This window comes from Dermacentor silvarum, chromosome 8 (assembly GCF_013339745.2).
Source record: "Dermacentor silvarum isolate Dsil-2018 chromosome 8, BIME_Dsil_1.4, whole genome shotgun sequence".
In the NCBI taxonomy this organism is placed as follows: Eukaryota; Metazoa; Arthropoda; class Arachnida; order Ixodida; family Ixodidae; genus Dermacentor; species Dermacentor silvarum.
In genome coordinates, this window is record NC_051161.1 from 53,091,781 (window position 1) to 53,108,788 (window position 17,008).

At 43.8% G+C, this 17,008-nt stretch overlaps 1 protein-coding gene across 1 annotated transcript in view; it reads left to right on the forward strand.

Moving 5' to 3' along the window:
• Positions 1–17,008, forward strand: part of LOC119461238 (cullin-5) — a 40,131-nt gene that overhangs the window by 8,716 nt on the left and 14,407 nt on the right. Inside the window, exons 6-9 of the mRNA XM_037722467.2 lie at positions 4,484–4,787; positions 10,783–10,890; positions 11,809–11,873; positions 13,531–13,663. Coding sequence (XP_037578395.1) covers positions 4,484–4,787; positions 10,783–10,890; positions 11,809–11,873; positions 13,531–13,663 — 610 coding nt within the window. The remainder of the gene's footprint in view (positions 1–4,483; positions 4,788–10,782; positions 10,891–11,808; positions 11,874–13,530; positions 13,664–17,008) is intronic.

Here is a 17,008-nt window from a genome sequence, read left to right on the forward strand (position 1 = left end):
AAGTGCTTGTCGCGCATTTTTATTCAAGGAAAGGTAGAAATGGACTAACTGTAGAAGCAAACTAGCCTGTATGGATACGCACTGTGCTTCCATCAGCGCACTTGCATTGTGAATTGCACGTGAACATGCCTGGCTGCATGTCTGTTACAATTTGAACAAAACGCCGTGTAAATGGCCAATTGTCATACTTGGGCAACGAGCCAGGTGGACTGTTGTGTCAGGTTTAAGAACCGACTTCCTGTTGGAACCAGTCGTCCTCGCTTCTCAACTGCCCTGAAAAAAGTCTATGCCACTCTTCTTGGTGTGCCGCTCAGCATTCCGATGCCTCGTGGCCGATATGTCCCTTCGTTTCTGGCTGTTCCCCTCCGGCCCCTGCGTCGGTGACTGCCGACACTACACACATGCTGTTAGTTTCAAAAGTGGCTTTCAGCTTACAGAACATCCAAGTCCATTTCCAAACACATGTAACCGTCCGTGCACGAATGCAACACGTTCAGCGCAGACCCATAAATTGCACAGCGATGAGTCTGCTGCCGCAGTGGGGCTATTTCCGCCAAGCGTGGATGGGGCATGGAGTGGTCTTGTTCAATTCAAAGTGTAATGTAAAGATCGATACAAGTGAAGGTTGGGGTTGGATTCGTTTTGGCGGCTCGCGGAATCCTACAATGCCATTTGAAAAGAGCCCTTGTCTACAAGAAGACAAAACCGGCAGCGCAGCATCTCCAGTTTGGCATCCCACGCCTGGCGCCACTCAATGAAAAGATCAAGTGTCATCTGCTTTTTTGGTGTGGAACGCGTATTGGACCGGGAGGCCTTTAATGTTCTTGAAGCGGAGTGGCGATCAGCTTTTACCGATAATGAACGGCCGCAGTTTGCACGAGTGGTCCATATGTGCAGCGAGCAAGACTGATAGCACCCTGCTCGTTTTTCCTCTATGGCATGTACTGCCTTTCAAAGTCAATCTCTTGTTTGACAGCATCTGCCAAAACAGTGCAGTTTCAATTTTGTCAGCATTAAATATTTCTGATGACACGAGTAGTGATCGCGTTTTTGTTAGAAGCGCACTTGCAGGGGCGTGGCAGGGTGGCGGCGTTCAATATCTCGACTGTGGTAGTGAACGGGAGTACGCATAGTACATCGCTATATACTTTTTCATGGGATATTCAAGGAAATTGTACAACTGTTCGATATAGACAATAATTCTGTATATATCCGAGTTTGATATATCCAGGATCAACTGTTGTTATGTCTTTCCTAAGACTCCCATAAAGATAAGACAACTTCTGTTCTAAAGTACAAGTTGTTTCAGCGAACACTTTCAAAATTTCTTAAAGGTTGCCTGTGGTAGATAGCACAATTTTAGTTCATGCGCTGGTCTACTCGAAGAGGCGGACATTACTTGCACAAGAAATTGAAATGCATAAACGAATAATTTAAAAAAATTTACTAATTAAAATTTTAACTAATTACCTGATGGCCCATATTGTAATTTACAAATTGTAGCCGTGGAGTTCGCAAGGCGGATCCACTTGGAACGAATTCTCGGGATGACAACTGTTTCGAGATATTAATTCCCGAACTTTGCGGAGAAATGCATTGGCGTTGCAGTTAGTTTCTTAACAAACCGTCGCTTTATGCATTGAAGCGCAAAATGAACTGGAACGCCAATGCATTTCTCCACTAAGTTCGGGAATTAATATCTCGAAACTGGTGTCATCCTGAGAATTATTTCCAAGTGGATCCGCCTTGCTAACTCCACGGCTACAATTTGTAAATTGCAATATGGGCCATCAGGTAATTAGTTAAAATTTTAATTAGTAAATTTTTGTCAATTATTCGTGTATGCATTTCAATTTCTTGTGCAAGTAATGTCCGCCTCTTCGAGTAGACCAGCTCATGAACTAAAATTGGGCTATCTGCCACAGGCTACCTCAAATAAATTTTGAAAGTGTTTGCTGAAACACCCTGTATATTTTATAAATTTGCAGAAGTGCATTTATGGGGGCACACATGTGTGCTCTGTAGCACACATGCATTAGTAAGTCAAAGAAGGATAATACTTGATCGCTGACGATCTGTCAACTATGAAAGGCATGACCGCGATGGTCTGCGTATCCACTGACGTTGACCAAGCATTGCCACATGATGATGCAAGTTTCCATGATTAAAGCTATTCACAGTTGGTGCCTCAGCAAGGCATGAACATTAGGTCTGAGGACCTTGGCAACAGCATTTTTAGTTCTGTCGGGAACAGAGACAGCCCATGAGAACCGCTACATATCAGCACCGTGCGCTATAACCGATTTCAATGCATGAAAAAAAGGTCAAGAAAAATGTGGCCCACACAGCAGACTGATCTTGCCATGCTCACAGCGCATACACAGTTTCTTCCATTGCCATGATGCTGGTAGTCTCTGCTGCTTCGCTAAATTGTTTGGGTATGAGGCAGCCTTGGCGGTCATTCCAGGGGCCAGCACTGCGGCATTGGGAGCTTCACCATTAGTTGTTCCCTATGGTGCACTACCTTCCACGCTACAGAGTGTTTCTAGAAGTCCATTTCGTGTTATGAAGTATGACTTTGTGATGCAAAAAGAAACATGCCCTCGGATTTTTGTCACTGAGTAGACCATGTGCAGTGCTAAGCGATTCAAATCTGATAATCGGCCAGCATGGCATTCGGTGCCTTTTGCGCCACTGGTGAGCACTAGGGATTGCTGGTGGGTCAGGTGCAGTCACTAGGAGTCGCAAAAGACCTCACTTTCATCATATACCACAATGCACCAGATTGGTGTCCTCAGTGCCCACCGGTGGTGTAAAAAGCACTGGCTGCCATGTGGGCCGATTATGCCGTTTGGATTGCTGAGCACTGTACATTCATCTATGAAGTTAATGAGGCCTATGAAAGGGTCTAGTAGGTGGCTGTTCATAATTTTTCTTCCTGTAGCAAACTGGATATTTACCTTCCGGTTAACCTCCCTGCCTTTTGCATCTCATTTATCTCTCTCTCTCTTTTCTTCCTGTGCTATCGCCACTGCAGCCCAGCTGAAATGCTCTCCCGCTGGGATTACAAGGATATAAGACAGATTTAAGATATGCTTTCTATCCTTTCTGTTATGACGGAAAGAGAAAATTGTGTTTGCATGGAATCCATACAGTTAACTGAGGTTGAAATTTCCTTTGCGCAAGATGCAGTTTGAGTACTTGTAGTAATTTTTTGGACTGGCTTTTGTGAGCATCAGCAACTTTAAGGTTTTTCTTACTTTTCTTTTTTTTACATTTTTATTCCCTACTGGTTGTTCCCTTCATCGCTCTTTAAATATTGCCTGTTACTGTGTTAATGAATCACTTACAAGTTAGTGCACCATTCATTTGTTCCCTGTTTCCATGTTCATGGTCTCAGTGTCGTACAAAGCACAAAAAAAAAAAAAAAAACTGTGCACCTAATCATAAGCAGCACAGTGTGCTAAGTGAAACTTTCTCAGTGAAGTTTGTTGTAATTAACATGCACAGCGTACACTAACAAATAATACTTCTCAAACTACTTGAAAACACTAATCTCTACCATCATAAGCTTCTGTTAAACTGCAGTACTCTTGGCAGATCTACTTTGCATATCGATCTGATAGCCGACTTCCGTTTTTATTGTGTGTCTTGCTTCATATGTGTACTGAACCACAAGGTATCTAAAATCATGTTTGGATTCTTTGAAGATTGCATTCTCACTACACTGCACCTCTGTATTGAAGCTAGGCTTTACTACATGCTTAATTGCTATTGTGGGTATTGCTAGGAGTGCTTGCAAATGCACAGAACTAAGTTGATGCAAAGATGCACATGAGTTTGTATCACTTGCTGCAAGGGAAGGACTCTGAAAATGTGCTTTTGAAATACATAATATATTATTAAGTCCCAAGTTTTTTTCTATCCTTCACTTTTTCCCCCGCAAAAGCAGCATTCTATTTTCCACTTTTTTTACTTGACCAGATTTTTTAAGGAAATGTCTTAATTTGAAGAATTATTTTTATCTCTTATGTTCAATGAAATCATTAAATAAGAAGAGTTGTTATAAGAAAGAGAGAGCTACAAGCTTTATTAATATGAGAGAAGTTATCGTTTACTTGAGAAAGAGATCTTCTGTTTAGTATATACAAAAGATTTAAATTATATTCTTTGAACGCAAGGCAACAAAACAAATGTAAGCTTCAAAATGAATGAGTGCCCAAACTCAGCCAAATACAGGGTGAAATTTGCTCACATACGTGACTTGTTCTCAGCAAGCAACTCAGAAGAAACAGTATCATTAATGAGTGAAGCTTGTCGTTGCAGATATAACTTGCAGACCAGCAGGGTGAGTGTGGTTTGGGCTAGGCATAACGTAAAGTTCGCCATGTTACATCGCAGCCAATTGCACATTCATTTGTCATTGCCTTGTGTTCACGTGTTGCAAGTACAAGTTCTTGCCTCCTTGTTTTCCTTGGGCCAGGTACGCAGAACTAAAGCTGAAGGAAGAGGAGCAGCGAGCCGCCAAGTACTTGGAGTCGCAGTCGGGATCGGTGCCCGCTTTGACAGAGTGCTGTGTCAGCGTCCTCGTGACAGCCTTCAGGGAACCCATCCTCGCCGAGTGTCCCGGCATGATTCGTGCCGGCCAGACCCTCAAGCTGCAGCTCATGTTCGGACTTATGGATCGTGTGCCCGATGGTGTGCTGCCCATGCTACACGACCTTGAACAGCATGTGCTTTCCCAGGGCCTGGCCGACATGCTTGCCTCGGCTGACATCATTACCCAGGCAGGCAAACCTTCTGCAGTCATGCTATTGCAGGCGTACAAAAAAACTGGCTCAAGAGGAATGAAAAAGAGAACATTCTTGTGTGTCCTCTCGTGTCCATGTTTTGCTAGACTGCCTTTAATGCCATCAATTCGTACCAATTTGCGGACATTTCGGACGTTCTACTACACTCAAATTTTGCATGGTTTATGAGGGAGAAACGGCGTGAAAAATTGGACAAGAGAAAGTAGACAGGATGAAGCGCTCTTTCCACTCTGCCTTCCACTCTGCCTGCTGTTTCTCGCTGTCTTTCACACTGTTCTTTCTTCATGAAGCTGCACGAACAAGCTCAGGTTAAGATGCTTTTGCAGTAGTCCTTTGCTCATTCAGCCTTGACACCTACCTCTGTGGCTGAATGGCTACGGCCTGCTGTTGCCGAGTATGAAGTTGTAAAAAGGAAAATTCTCGACCACCCAACTCTAGCACGAAGCTACAAAGGAGAGCCGTACGCGTTTCTCGGAAAGAAAGCTTTGCAGTTTAAAGGGGCCCTGAACCACCCCTCGGGCTTTGTGAAATAACATAGTCTGCGGGTAGCATACGCTGTTGTGAACATCTCAGCCAAGTTGTGGTGTCGTACGCGGTCCGTGGAGCTCGCAAGCGGAGCGCGAAGTCACCTTTTTCTCAAACGCTCTCGTTTCCAAAACCCCATGATCCTTGCTCCTTTTCTGTGTGCTTTATTTCGTCGTAAAGCGCACTCCAATACGCGGCTACTATTGGTAGCTGCGGTCTGCTACAATGTGGCCGCCGCAAGGTGCTGCCATGAGTCAAGTGGCTAAGCACACTGCGGCTCTCTGAGGACAGCCGCGTTTGGCTTACGTTTAGCACGGCGTAGGCACCTAATCAGAAATTTGAACTGCACGCCACGGTGACGTCTCGGATGTCACGGTGATGTCTCCGTTGTAGCCTTCGCAGTGCAAGGCTTTGGAGGAGGAAGGGGGCCACCATGGAGGCCGTGTTTGATTGCCGATAACTCCGCTTTTGCTGAACGCATTGAAGTACTTTTTGCGCCAAAGTGATTCTGAAATAGCCTATTTTCACTTCAAATGTCTTTCTCCACTTCGATAAAAAGTGGTTTTAAGAAAAATTTGTCCTGGTTCAGGGATCGAGCCCGGGACCAACACCTTTTCAAGGTAGTTATTCTATTGTCTGAGCTAACCAGGAGGCTAGCAGATCTTTCTTTCTGAGAAGCCCATGTGGGCTTCCTTTGTGCTGCAGTTGGGTTGATGATAATATGAGGGTAAATCAAAAAGTAAAGGCGATTTTCACATAACATCTTTATTTACACAGAAGAAAAACTATACATACCACTTTCACATATGCCTCCTGCACCGCAATGTGCTTTTCGTATTGTGCCATCGGCTTCTGTATCCCATCGGCATAGAAATGTTTGGTTGCTCACAAAGCCATGTCTGCACCATTCACTGGACCTCGTTATCTGACCTAAACCGAAGACCACGCAATGCCTCCTTCAAAAGGCCCAAGATGTGGTAGTTCGATGGTGCCAGATCAGTGCTGTACGTAGGATTGGGAAGCGCTAACAGCCTACGGTGAATGTCCACCAGTTTGACTCCCTCTGAAAACAGAAAGTGCACTACGGTGCGCTGTTCCTCGATGGTACAATTGTGCAGTCGGGCATCCATACGTTTGACCCCTTTCCTCCACGTCACTCCAAGTATACAGACGGTGATGTCGGACACACCCAGCCTTCAATTATTCCAGCAAGAACACAAAATTACCTTAACCTTTTGATTTACCCTCGTATTTCTAGTTCATGAACCTTCCTCCATCATGTGGGCTCCCACAGAACTGATTTGCCATGAGCCTGAATTTGTAAGTTTGATTCCCTGCTGCTACAGCTACAATCTGATGGGACAGAAATTCTTAAACACTTGTGGTATATCATGCTTTGGATGCACATTAAAGGGGCCCTGAACCACCCCTCGGGCTTGGTGAAATAATGTATTTCGCGAGTAGCATACGCTGCTGCAAACATCTTGGCCAAGTTTTGCTGTTGCACGCGGCGCGTGGAGCTCGCAAGCGGAGCGCGAAGTCACCTTTCTTTCAAATGCTCTCTTTTCAAACAAAAGCCTGCTCCTCACTCTCTTCTCGACACTTTATTTCGTAATAAGTGCATTCCCATATGTGGCTGCTATTGGTAGCTGCGGTGGGCTACTCAGCGTAGATACCACGGCTCCAGCAGGTTGCGACCACGAGTCTACTGAATAAGGGCACTGCGGCTCGCTGAGGACAACCGCATTTGGCTTATGTTTAGCACGTTGTAGGCACCAAAATCGGAAGTCGTGGCGTGTAGATTAACATCCAAAATGCAATTTGAGCTGCGCACTGCGGTGGCATTTAGAAGGCGAAACATTGTGGGCATGCCCTACTCTGCCGTAGCCTACGCAGTGCAAGGCATTGAAGAAGGAACAGGAGCACAGGGGAGGCCGTGTTTGATTGCCAGTAACTCGGCTTCTGCGGAATGCATTGATGTACTTTTTGCAGCAAAGTATTTCTGCAAGAGCCCATTTTCACTTAAAGGCCTTTCTCCACTTTGATAAAAAGTAGCTCAGGGCCCTTTTAAAGAAATAAACAATGCCAAGAAAAACCACTCCAGAGTTGAGAAGAAGCTTGGTAATCGACAAAAGACCTTAAAGCTTCCACAAAAGCGCCAAAGAGAATTTAGCAAGTTTCAACATGTAGTGAGCCACAGCAGCCGAAGTACGAAAAGTACATTGAAATGCATGATATCACATCAATGCTGTGTCGCTAAGGTTTCAGCACAAAATTAGAAAAAAATTTGAACTTCGACCTTTATTTTCCTTTCTAGTAATCAACATATTACTGTGACAACTAAAATTACTTTTGAAAGAATGGTTTGTCAGTCTAAACTGGTCTATTGTATCTCTTTAGCGAGCCTTTAAATTTAAAGTACCAGGTTGTCTAAATTAATCTACACTCTTTCACTACGGAATCCTTCGCAGCCCATGTTGCTTCAAAACCCAATCAACACCTTCATTAAGCATATGATACCTATCTGAAATTGGGTGTAATTATAAAAAGGCAATATTGAAGGTTACCTTCTGAGTTCTCGCTAAAATGCCACCTTGATTCACTTTAATAAGTGCTGCAGTCTTGCTCAACAATATGGACTGCTTAAAGGGATGCTTTTAGTCCACCTGCAACATCCAAACATCTAGGAGTGCACACAGTCACAAAGCGAAACCCCTTTCTGGCAAGAAGTGGGACAATGTAAAGGTGTGAGAGTGATGGGGGTGAGAAGGTGTCATTGCACAGGCGTCATGTATGTCGAAACATTCTGTCACATGTGTCAGTACAGGTGGCATCAGACACCACGAAAAGTCATTTTGTTCATTTGGTTAGCATTCCATGCGTCGCTGCCACACTCTCACCTTGTGGATCTTTAAGGAAACATTACCCGCCTAGGTGGCTTAGTGGCTAAGGCGTTGCACTGCTAAACACAAGTTCACAGGTTCGATCCGAGCCAGAGTGGTCACATTTCGATAAGGGCAAAATACAAAAATGCTTGTGTACTTAGGTTTAGGTGCATGGTAAAGTAAATAAAACCACAGGTGGTCATAATTAATCCGTAGTTCCCCACTACGGTGTGCCTCATGATCATGTAGTAGTTTTGGCAGGTAAGACAACATAATTTAATTTTTGTTTTTCTAGAACATTATTGACCACCTACATAAATGTTATGTCAGTTCACCTGCAGACAAACTGCTGCTAATTTTCACCTGTTCAAAGTAAAAACAGAAATAATTATCTTAAACATAGTCTGCAAACATAGTTTCCACTTGAAGCTGCAACACTTTTTGAGCATGCTAAATAAATCGTACTGGATGCGAGATAATGCTTCCGGGAACACGAGCCAAGTGTTACTCACTTTAATGCAGCGGGGAAGGTATAACGTCTCTGTAAAGAGCGGTCATGCTTTTCTACAGCTTTGTCAAACCCCTGCCATTTAAACTGCACATGATGACACAATGATGCCTTATACGACTATTGGCTGGATGTGTGAAAACGTTACGATCAATAATTTATTAATGAACGGCCACAAAAGTGTCTGCAACAGTAACAGTGTTCATGATACTTTACATATTAAGAAATTATGAAATACCATAGCGTTCAAAGTGTCAACGTGAAAAATAACATTTGTATTTCTGGTATTCAATGGCCATCGTCTGCTCGAGTTGTGCCAGCTCCTTTGCAGCGTGAGGTTGTGGCATCGCTGATATTTTGCTGGCTGCTGCAGCAGTGTGTGTCTGCATGTTCCAGTGCATCTTTGTGGGTTGAATTGGTGTACACATAGGTTCAACTTAGAAGAGTGTGGGTGTAGGCCAGTTGGTGATTCATGATTCATGTGCTGTCCCTTTCTTTCTTCGCCTCATGTTTTTTTTTTGCAGTAAATTCCCAAACGTAGGTTCACCTAAACGCAAGTACACACGCAGCATGAACATGGTGTTTGTCGTGTTCGTAGTTGTGGAAGTTGTGTAAAGCGCACTTCACAAGCCATTTGCTCGAAATGAACGGAAAACTTCAACCTTGCTGTGCAGTTCTTGGCTGCATAGCAGTAAATATGCACTCCACCTGTAACCGCAAGACGAGCAGCTTCAGCAAGCGAGTGGCTGGGAAGCGTCGCTTGTCCATGTTGCTTTGCACTGTAGTGCGTCACCATATGGGTCAAAGCCCATGTCAGCTGTCAAAACACTTCAGTCACCGTCACAAAGTGGGATCCATTGCCACATAAACAACACCAACGAGCCGCACGGCCACTGGCGCGGCACACCACACATCGGCCACGGAGAAAGCTCTTTGCAGTTTCTTTAAGTTGCAATGCCACAGCTAGAACAATTTCTCACTGTTGCAGCACACAAAGTCGATAATAAGTCAACTGTAAGTTGAGGGACATGTCATGTAAGTTTAGCATGTCTTAGAAGCCAAAAGCAGCAGTAGCAGAGTTTACGTGAACCTGCAAAGCCAAATTTACTAAACTGCATGTCATGGTGACGTTCAGTGGGCAGAGCATTGCAGGCACCAGCCCGCTCTGCTGTAGATTCCGCAGTGCAAGCCATTCAAGGAGTGGGAGCATGGCAGAAGGGATGAAGGGCGACCTTTGATTGCCAATAACTCCGCTTCAGAAAGCAAACGGGGATAGCCGATATTCTAATTGACATTAAGAGACAAAAATGGAGCACGCAGGCCATGTAATGCGTAGGATGGATAACCAGTAGAACATTAGAGTTACAGAATGGGTATCAAGAGAAGGGAAGCGCAGTCGAGGACGGCAGCAAGCTAGATGTGGTGATGAAGTTAGGAAATTTGCAAGGCACAAGTTGGAATCGGCTAGCACAACACAGGGGTAATTGGAGAACACAGGGAGGGGCCTTCGTCCTGCAGTGGACATAAATATAGGCTGATGATGATGATGGCGATGATGATGAAGTCTGCTTGTAATGGATGCATTCAAATAGTTTTTGTTGCCAAGTATTGTTAAAATAGTGTCCTTTTCACAAGTGCATTTCATGGCTTAGATATGAAGCGTTGCAGGGCCTCTTTAATGAGAGCTGGCCGAGTTCCATGAGGCCAAAATGTTTTAAAAACTGATGTTCTACATAGCTCTGTCTTCTTCATAAGCCAAGGTTGTAAGATTGAAGTAGTACAGTCGAATCTTGTTATAACAAAGTGTGATTATACGTGATATTTGTTGTAATCATATATTCATTATTTGCTCAAATAGATGAAAAACATTCTAGATTTACTTTATCATATTGAATGAGTTATGTCCATGTTCATTATATTGTCACTGTATGACAAGGTTCGACTGTATTGATGACAAAAAGATTAGAAAGGAGCATGTGGCCATTTTGCTTTGTCATTGTCTGGCATGTGTAATCAGTCTTGTTACCTTACACTCTTGCTACATCTGTTGCAGGACTCAGAAAAGTATGTCGAGCAACTCTTGGACCTCTTTCAAAGGTTCAGCACACTAGTCAAAGAAGCATTCAATGATGACCCTAGGTTCCTTACAGCGCGTGATAAAGTAAGTGCGCTTACTCGTGTGTGTGTTTGCCCTTGTGTTTGCTCTTGTGTTTTGGTGCCTTGCTTTTTTTCCTACTTTAGTAGAAATTTTTAGGCATGCAGTTAGAGGTGTTTAAACATCAACACTTTTTAGAGTGGGGAGGAGGGATTACTGGTGATATCAGCTGGCACAAACCTCCTCTCTCTCTTCTGCAAATGTCTGCGCTCGGTGACAACCTGTTGCCTCTCAAAATATGAGTTGAGTTCTATAGGAATCACTGAAGGCTGCTGAACGTTTCTTTTTTTCTGTTTCTTTTTGCGCAATGCAGTATTTCAGTCAAGTATATCTAATATGGCTGGGTGTTTACCAGACACACTACATGCAAAAAAAAAAAGAATGATCTCTTGTATATCTTTGCTTACTCATTTCTGTTAGTTCATGCTTGTTAACGCATCATTTTTTTTTTTTGCTTAGAGGTTTGTTGCCCACAACTTTTCTATGCAATAAAGAAAACAGTAAGAAAGTTAAATTTCTTTACCACTATTTTGCTGATGTCAGTTTTTAATTATACATTGAAGCACGCTGAAATGATTTTTCAACACACAAAATTAGTTTGCATGCAAAGCAGATAACACTGGACGATGAGACGGGGATGTGATGGCATTATTTGATTCGTTGTCCAGGTAACATCGGTATATTCTCCCCGCTCATCTAGACGCCCCTTATCAAGCCAGTGAGCTATGCAGTAAACCAAACCACACCATATGGTGCACAGAAAAGATTGACAAAATGACAGGCTGTTTTGTCGATGTTATATGTATCCTGTTGCAATGCTTTTTACTCCCACACTGCTGTGCACTAACCACATCAAGCATCTTAGCCATGCCAGAAAATTTTGTATTTGCCTTTTCTAATGCAGAAAACGTCTTTATTTTTCAGGCATTTAAACAGGTTGTGAATGATACCTCTGTGTTCCGTCTTGAGCTTCCTTCCAAACAAAAAGGGTGAGTACTGCACATGCATTTGACGCTCAATTTCACTGCACGATACAATCAACTTTGGTTCATTCAACATTGTATGATCCTGTTTATGAAATCCTTAATGGTCCCTGTAAATTTTTGAGCGCTCTTACTGATTGATGCTTTTGGCAAGTAGAACCAATTCTGCATGTCCCATGGACGTTATGTTAATATAAGTTGAGTCTTCGTGAATTGGTTTGAAGGGATTAGGGGTTACAATGTTGTGCCTGGCAGACAGTTGTGGACAAAACATTTGTCCTAGGAAGCATTGGCTTCTCGCATAATTGGGGCCAAGATATTTTATTGCAGTGACATCACAAAAAGAAAGTATCATAATCCACTATTGTCTTAAATATTTTAGTGTTTACCAATCTGCAATTAGTGTTTACCAATCAGTAAATCTGCAAAAATGCTTAATGATGAAGGATGTCAACTATAGCAAACAGGCATTATATGGTAGTACAAGCGTCATTTAAGTTGTCATTGCAGCAATAAATAAGAGAAAGCTAGATCTAAAATGTGTAAATTCTTGTGTTGCTACATTTGACGCTTATAGAAATGCTTTGCATGTAAAGAAATCAAAATTGGGAGACGCTTAAGCTTCGCCTTTAAGAGTAGAGCGCAATAGCATTTAAAGATCTTGACTGTCTCTCACGCTTCCCGACAACTGCAGGATATGTGGCTGTAATGTTTACCGAGCAATTCTAGCGGTGAACGTTATGCAAGAAGGCAAGCGTTCTGGTTCTGTTTTTTTTTTCCCTAACGCGGCCACTAAGACAGACCTCAAGCAGCAGCTGGCAAAGGGATTTGTACTTGAGTTCCCGCCATAACAGAATTATATTTTCTCGTATATTCAAATTACACTCCGACACTATCATGTCTGTAGGTTGTGTGTAAGTTGTACTTTACGAATTTTCTGATGCATTTTACTTGGAGAAATTCTGTTAGTTCAGTAACGCCTATGTGCCACACAGAGGGCCTGCACGGTTCGTGATGCGGGGTTCGGGATGATTTTTCGGTAACAGACAAGGCCGCCAATGCCGACACCAGATTTTCTGAGACACGGGGCCCTTAACGCTATCGCATTAAAATTTGCCAGAAATGTATTCTGGACATTGTATTATTACTGTCAAAGACAGGCAGTGCAGTTAGTGTTATTATTTTTTTATTCTGCTAAAATACGAAGAAAAAGCTCATTTGCAGTTCGTCTACAGCATGCTTAATTAACATTCACTGAAATGGCAATGGTGCAAGTTTTTAAATGACTATTACCGATATACACAAATTAGTGGAGAGGCTCTGTGCAGCTACTGGATTCCACAGGCCAGTCCCACCTTTGATTCCCTGCTATTTAATTCTGTGCCAAATCGGCTTGCACAGTCTACACTGCATGGGCGAGTTAAGTGTTTATCAGCTGAGAGCAGGCCTTTGCTTTCTTTTTAAAGTTCTTATGCTGCTGTCATTTTTAATATATTGCTGTTGGTGAATATCGTCAATAATTTCTACAAAGCAATTTGTACAAGTGGGGTTGTACAGTATAATACAGTTTATCTTTTTCCATTTGTTTTTTTTATGCTTGCAAGCCGCTGTTCTCATGAACAAATGGCCGCTAATTGCTTGTCCTGTATTTCTCTCCAAACAGGGTTGCAAACAAGACACAGCCCGAGTCAAGGTGTCCGGAGCTTTTGGCCAACTATTGTGACATGTTATTACGCAAGACCCCTCTTAGCAAAAAGCTGACGTCTGACCAGATCGAAGCCAAGTTAAAAGAAGTGGTTAGTACATGCTTATAGTACAGTACTTATTAAAGGGACATTAACGAGAAAAATTGTTTGAGCCGTAATATTAGTCCTACACCAAATATCTGCTCTTACGGTGACAAGAGGTTTCGTAGGTCAAAAAGAGATGCAAAAACAAAAGACGAGTGACAGCGTTGCTTAGAAGTTTCTACTCCAACTTGCCATGACGTCATGGATTCTGACAGTGTAATTTGGGGCCTAGTCGTTTTTTTTTTATTATTATTGACAAAGATTGATTGCATTGTATTGTAAAGGAGGCAAAGCTTGACAAGTTTTGAGAACTTTTACTGTACTACAACAGCTGTAATACAGAAAAATACATTGAAATTTGTGACGTAACACTAATGAACTGGTGCTGGGGATTTAACGTGAAGTTCAGAAAATGGAGCCTTGACCTTTGTTTTCTCTTCTGATGATCAAACTATTACTATGAAATTAACGTGAAAATAGTTTTGAAAAAAAAAATACTTTGTCAGTCTCACCTCATTTAGTTTCTTTACTGTCCCTTTAAACAAGTCTCTATTTTTTGTCTAGTCGTGAAGCAATATAAAGCATCAGCATCTCAGTCCTCGTTTAGACGTGTCACACCAGCATTTTACACGATTTTCTTGTTTTACAGCAGTGGCTCTTACAGGCACTTTTCGCCTGTATTCGCAGTCTTGCTAGACGTCATACATGGATAAATACATTTTCTTCACATTTTCCCCTCAGATATTAGGCTTTGGGCCCTTAACCAGGTGCAGTTCTTACACCAGAACATAGTTAAACCTCGTCGATACGTTTCTGCCTGTTACGTTTTTCTGCACATTACGCTCTGTAACACTGATCTCATTTAGTTCCCATAGGGTCATTTGTATTAACTTCCCATTCATTATGTTTCCCTTCCCAGTTGTGTCCAAATACAGTGTAGACCGCTTATAATGTAAGTCGCCGGAGTCGCGAATATCTGCACTATAAGCGGTACCGCACTATAACCAAAAGAATGATTTTCAAGCACTGCACGTATGAAAACATATAGACAAAACATGTAGATGCGCTTTGTACTATCGCGCGCACATCGCGATTACGTTTTCACCAGTGAGCTGGCGAAAACATAATCGCGATGTAGCCGGTGCTCAAACTCGACAGCTTTGCACCGAGTCAAAACGAAACAACTGTTTGCCGCAACCGCTACGGAAAAAACCGCGACCGTTATAGGCGCGATTACAAACGGCGGCTTTGAGGTTCTGAAGGCACGCGCCCGACGCACGCACCGAGTCTGGACGAATTAACTACCATTCGCGGCAACAACTGCAGTCAAAACTGCGGTCGCTATCTATGCGATCATCGATGGCGACTACGCAGTTTTCTAGGCACACGGCCGACGTGCGTACCGAGTAAAAACGAAACTATGTTCGCTGCAACCGCTGCGGAGAAAACCGTGGCCGCTATCGACGCCATCGTGGATGACGCTGTCACAGACCCCGGTGAACGAGGCACAGACGCCGGACTAAATTCCAAAGCCGACTTATCAGCTTCCGAAAATAATCCCACGAAAGCAAGGACAATTAAGAGTGGGCCCTCTGGTGCGCCAGTGAACGCCGGTTGCTGTCCAAAGACCGAGTCAGAGCCCAGAGTTGTCAAAACACAACAAAATATATTCTTCACACAAGGCAGTTACACACACACTTGCACACTTAGGCTAGACACAACACAATACAAATCAGATGGGTATTAAACACAAGAAAATAATTCACGACAAGCACTAAGAGTCCAACACGTAAAGTACAAAATAAATAGGAACACTAAGTGTCCAATCGTATTCACCGTGCTGGTTGGTCTTGGAGTCAGACGATCTCGGCGTAACTTGGGGGCAAATCTCGAAGAAGGAACTTCTTCCGGAAATGCAGACGCTCGAAGAACCCGTCGACTAGCTTGCCGGGGAATCCCCTTCTTCAGCAGACGCTCGGTCTTCACGTTACATCACTTCACCGGTGCGGACTGAACTCCTGGATTCCTGGATTCACCCTCTGATTCTTGCACGGCGGTTATATAGCTTCCACAGGCGTTCTCGAACATTCTTATCGGTGTCGTGATCTCGTAGCATTGCCAAAGCTTGGGAAGCTTCTACTCTTTTCTGGTACCTTCGACCGCCACCATCGGAGCATTCTCGAGGGGGGGGGGGGGGGTGATGACTCATCCTGTTGGTGTACGCTCACGCGGTAGTAATGGCTGTCGACTCGCCGGGTGAGAAGGTGTCTCGGCGCGCGCGTGTGCTCTCTCTCTCTCTCCGGTCAACGTCGCTCCGTCGAGTCTCTTCCAGACGTTTCAGCGCCGTTGTTAGCGTTGTTGCTTGAGGCGTATGCGCTCTCCCCCTCTGTTGAAGTTGCGGCCGGCGTGTTCTTTCGCTGGCTTACGTAACATGCGGTGCGCGCTTGGATTACGCGCTCTTTTGTGACAGACGCCTACGCAGTTATGAAAGCCCGCGGCCAACGCGGTGTTATGCGCTGCGGTAAACGCAAGAATACAGGCTTTAGAGACACAAATAGCCTCGAAGCGTTCCGGCGTTGCTGTCATCATGGCTGTCATTCACGTACGATTTCAACTGATGGCTGTGGCGATGCGGACTCCGCCGCTTCGTTTCGGTTGGACGCTAGCGCCATTCTTGCTCTTTTGCGTCGCAGATTTGCGGCGCTCCTCGCTCACCGAGCTCCGAAAGTAGTCGGGATTAACCGATGTGCGGCCAAATAAGTCCGAATTAACGAGAGTTTGATTGCATTGAATAATGCATACGCCGGCCGGCAGCGCGCATCTTGTTGAGAAGCGTGCTCGCTGCCGCCCTTGTCGGCAATATTTTCCCGCGGAAGCCGCATTATAACCGGTATTTTGTCTCACGTGGCTGCACTGTAAGCTGTATGCGTATACATGGAGTGCAATGGGAAAATTAACGGGAGTCTGAAAAGACCGTACTATATCCGGTCCTGCACTATAAGCGGTTACGTTATAAGTGGTCTATACTGTACTGCAACAGCACACCACCAACGCAGCAACGTCTATTGGCAGCACTTAAAGGGACACTGCATGCAAATATTAGGTCAACGTAGACTGTTAAAATACCATTCCAGAAACCTTGCAGCCAGTTTTTTCGTGCCAAGAAAATACTTTAAGAGAAAATCGAGTCTGAAGGATCCGCATACCTTTAGCATAATTCAAATTGCCTGTCCCTGAGCTGGAAGTGATGACGTTGCATATGCTATCACCACGCTTTACCACCATCTCCGAGTTCAACGGTGCACATCAGGCAGCACTTCATTGTTTTACGCAAAACACAAACGCATGGCC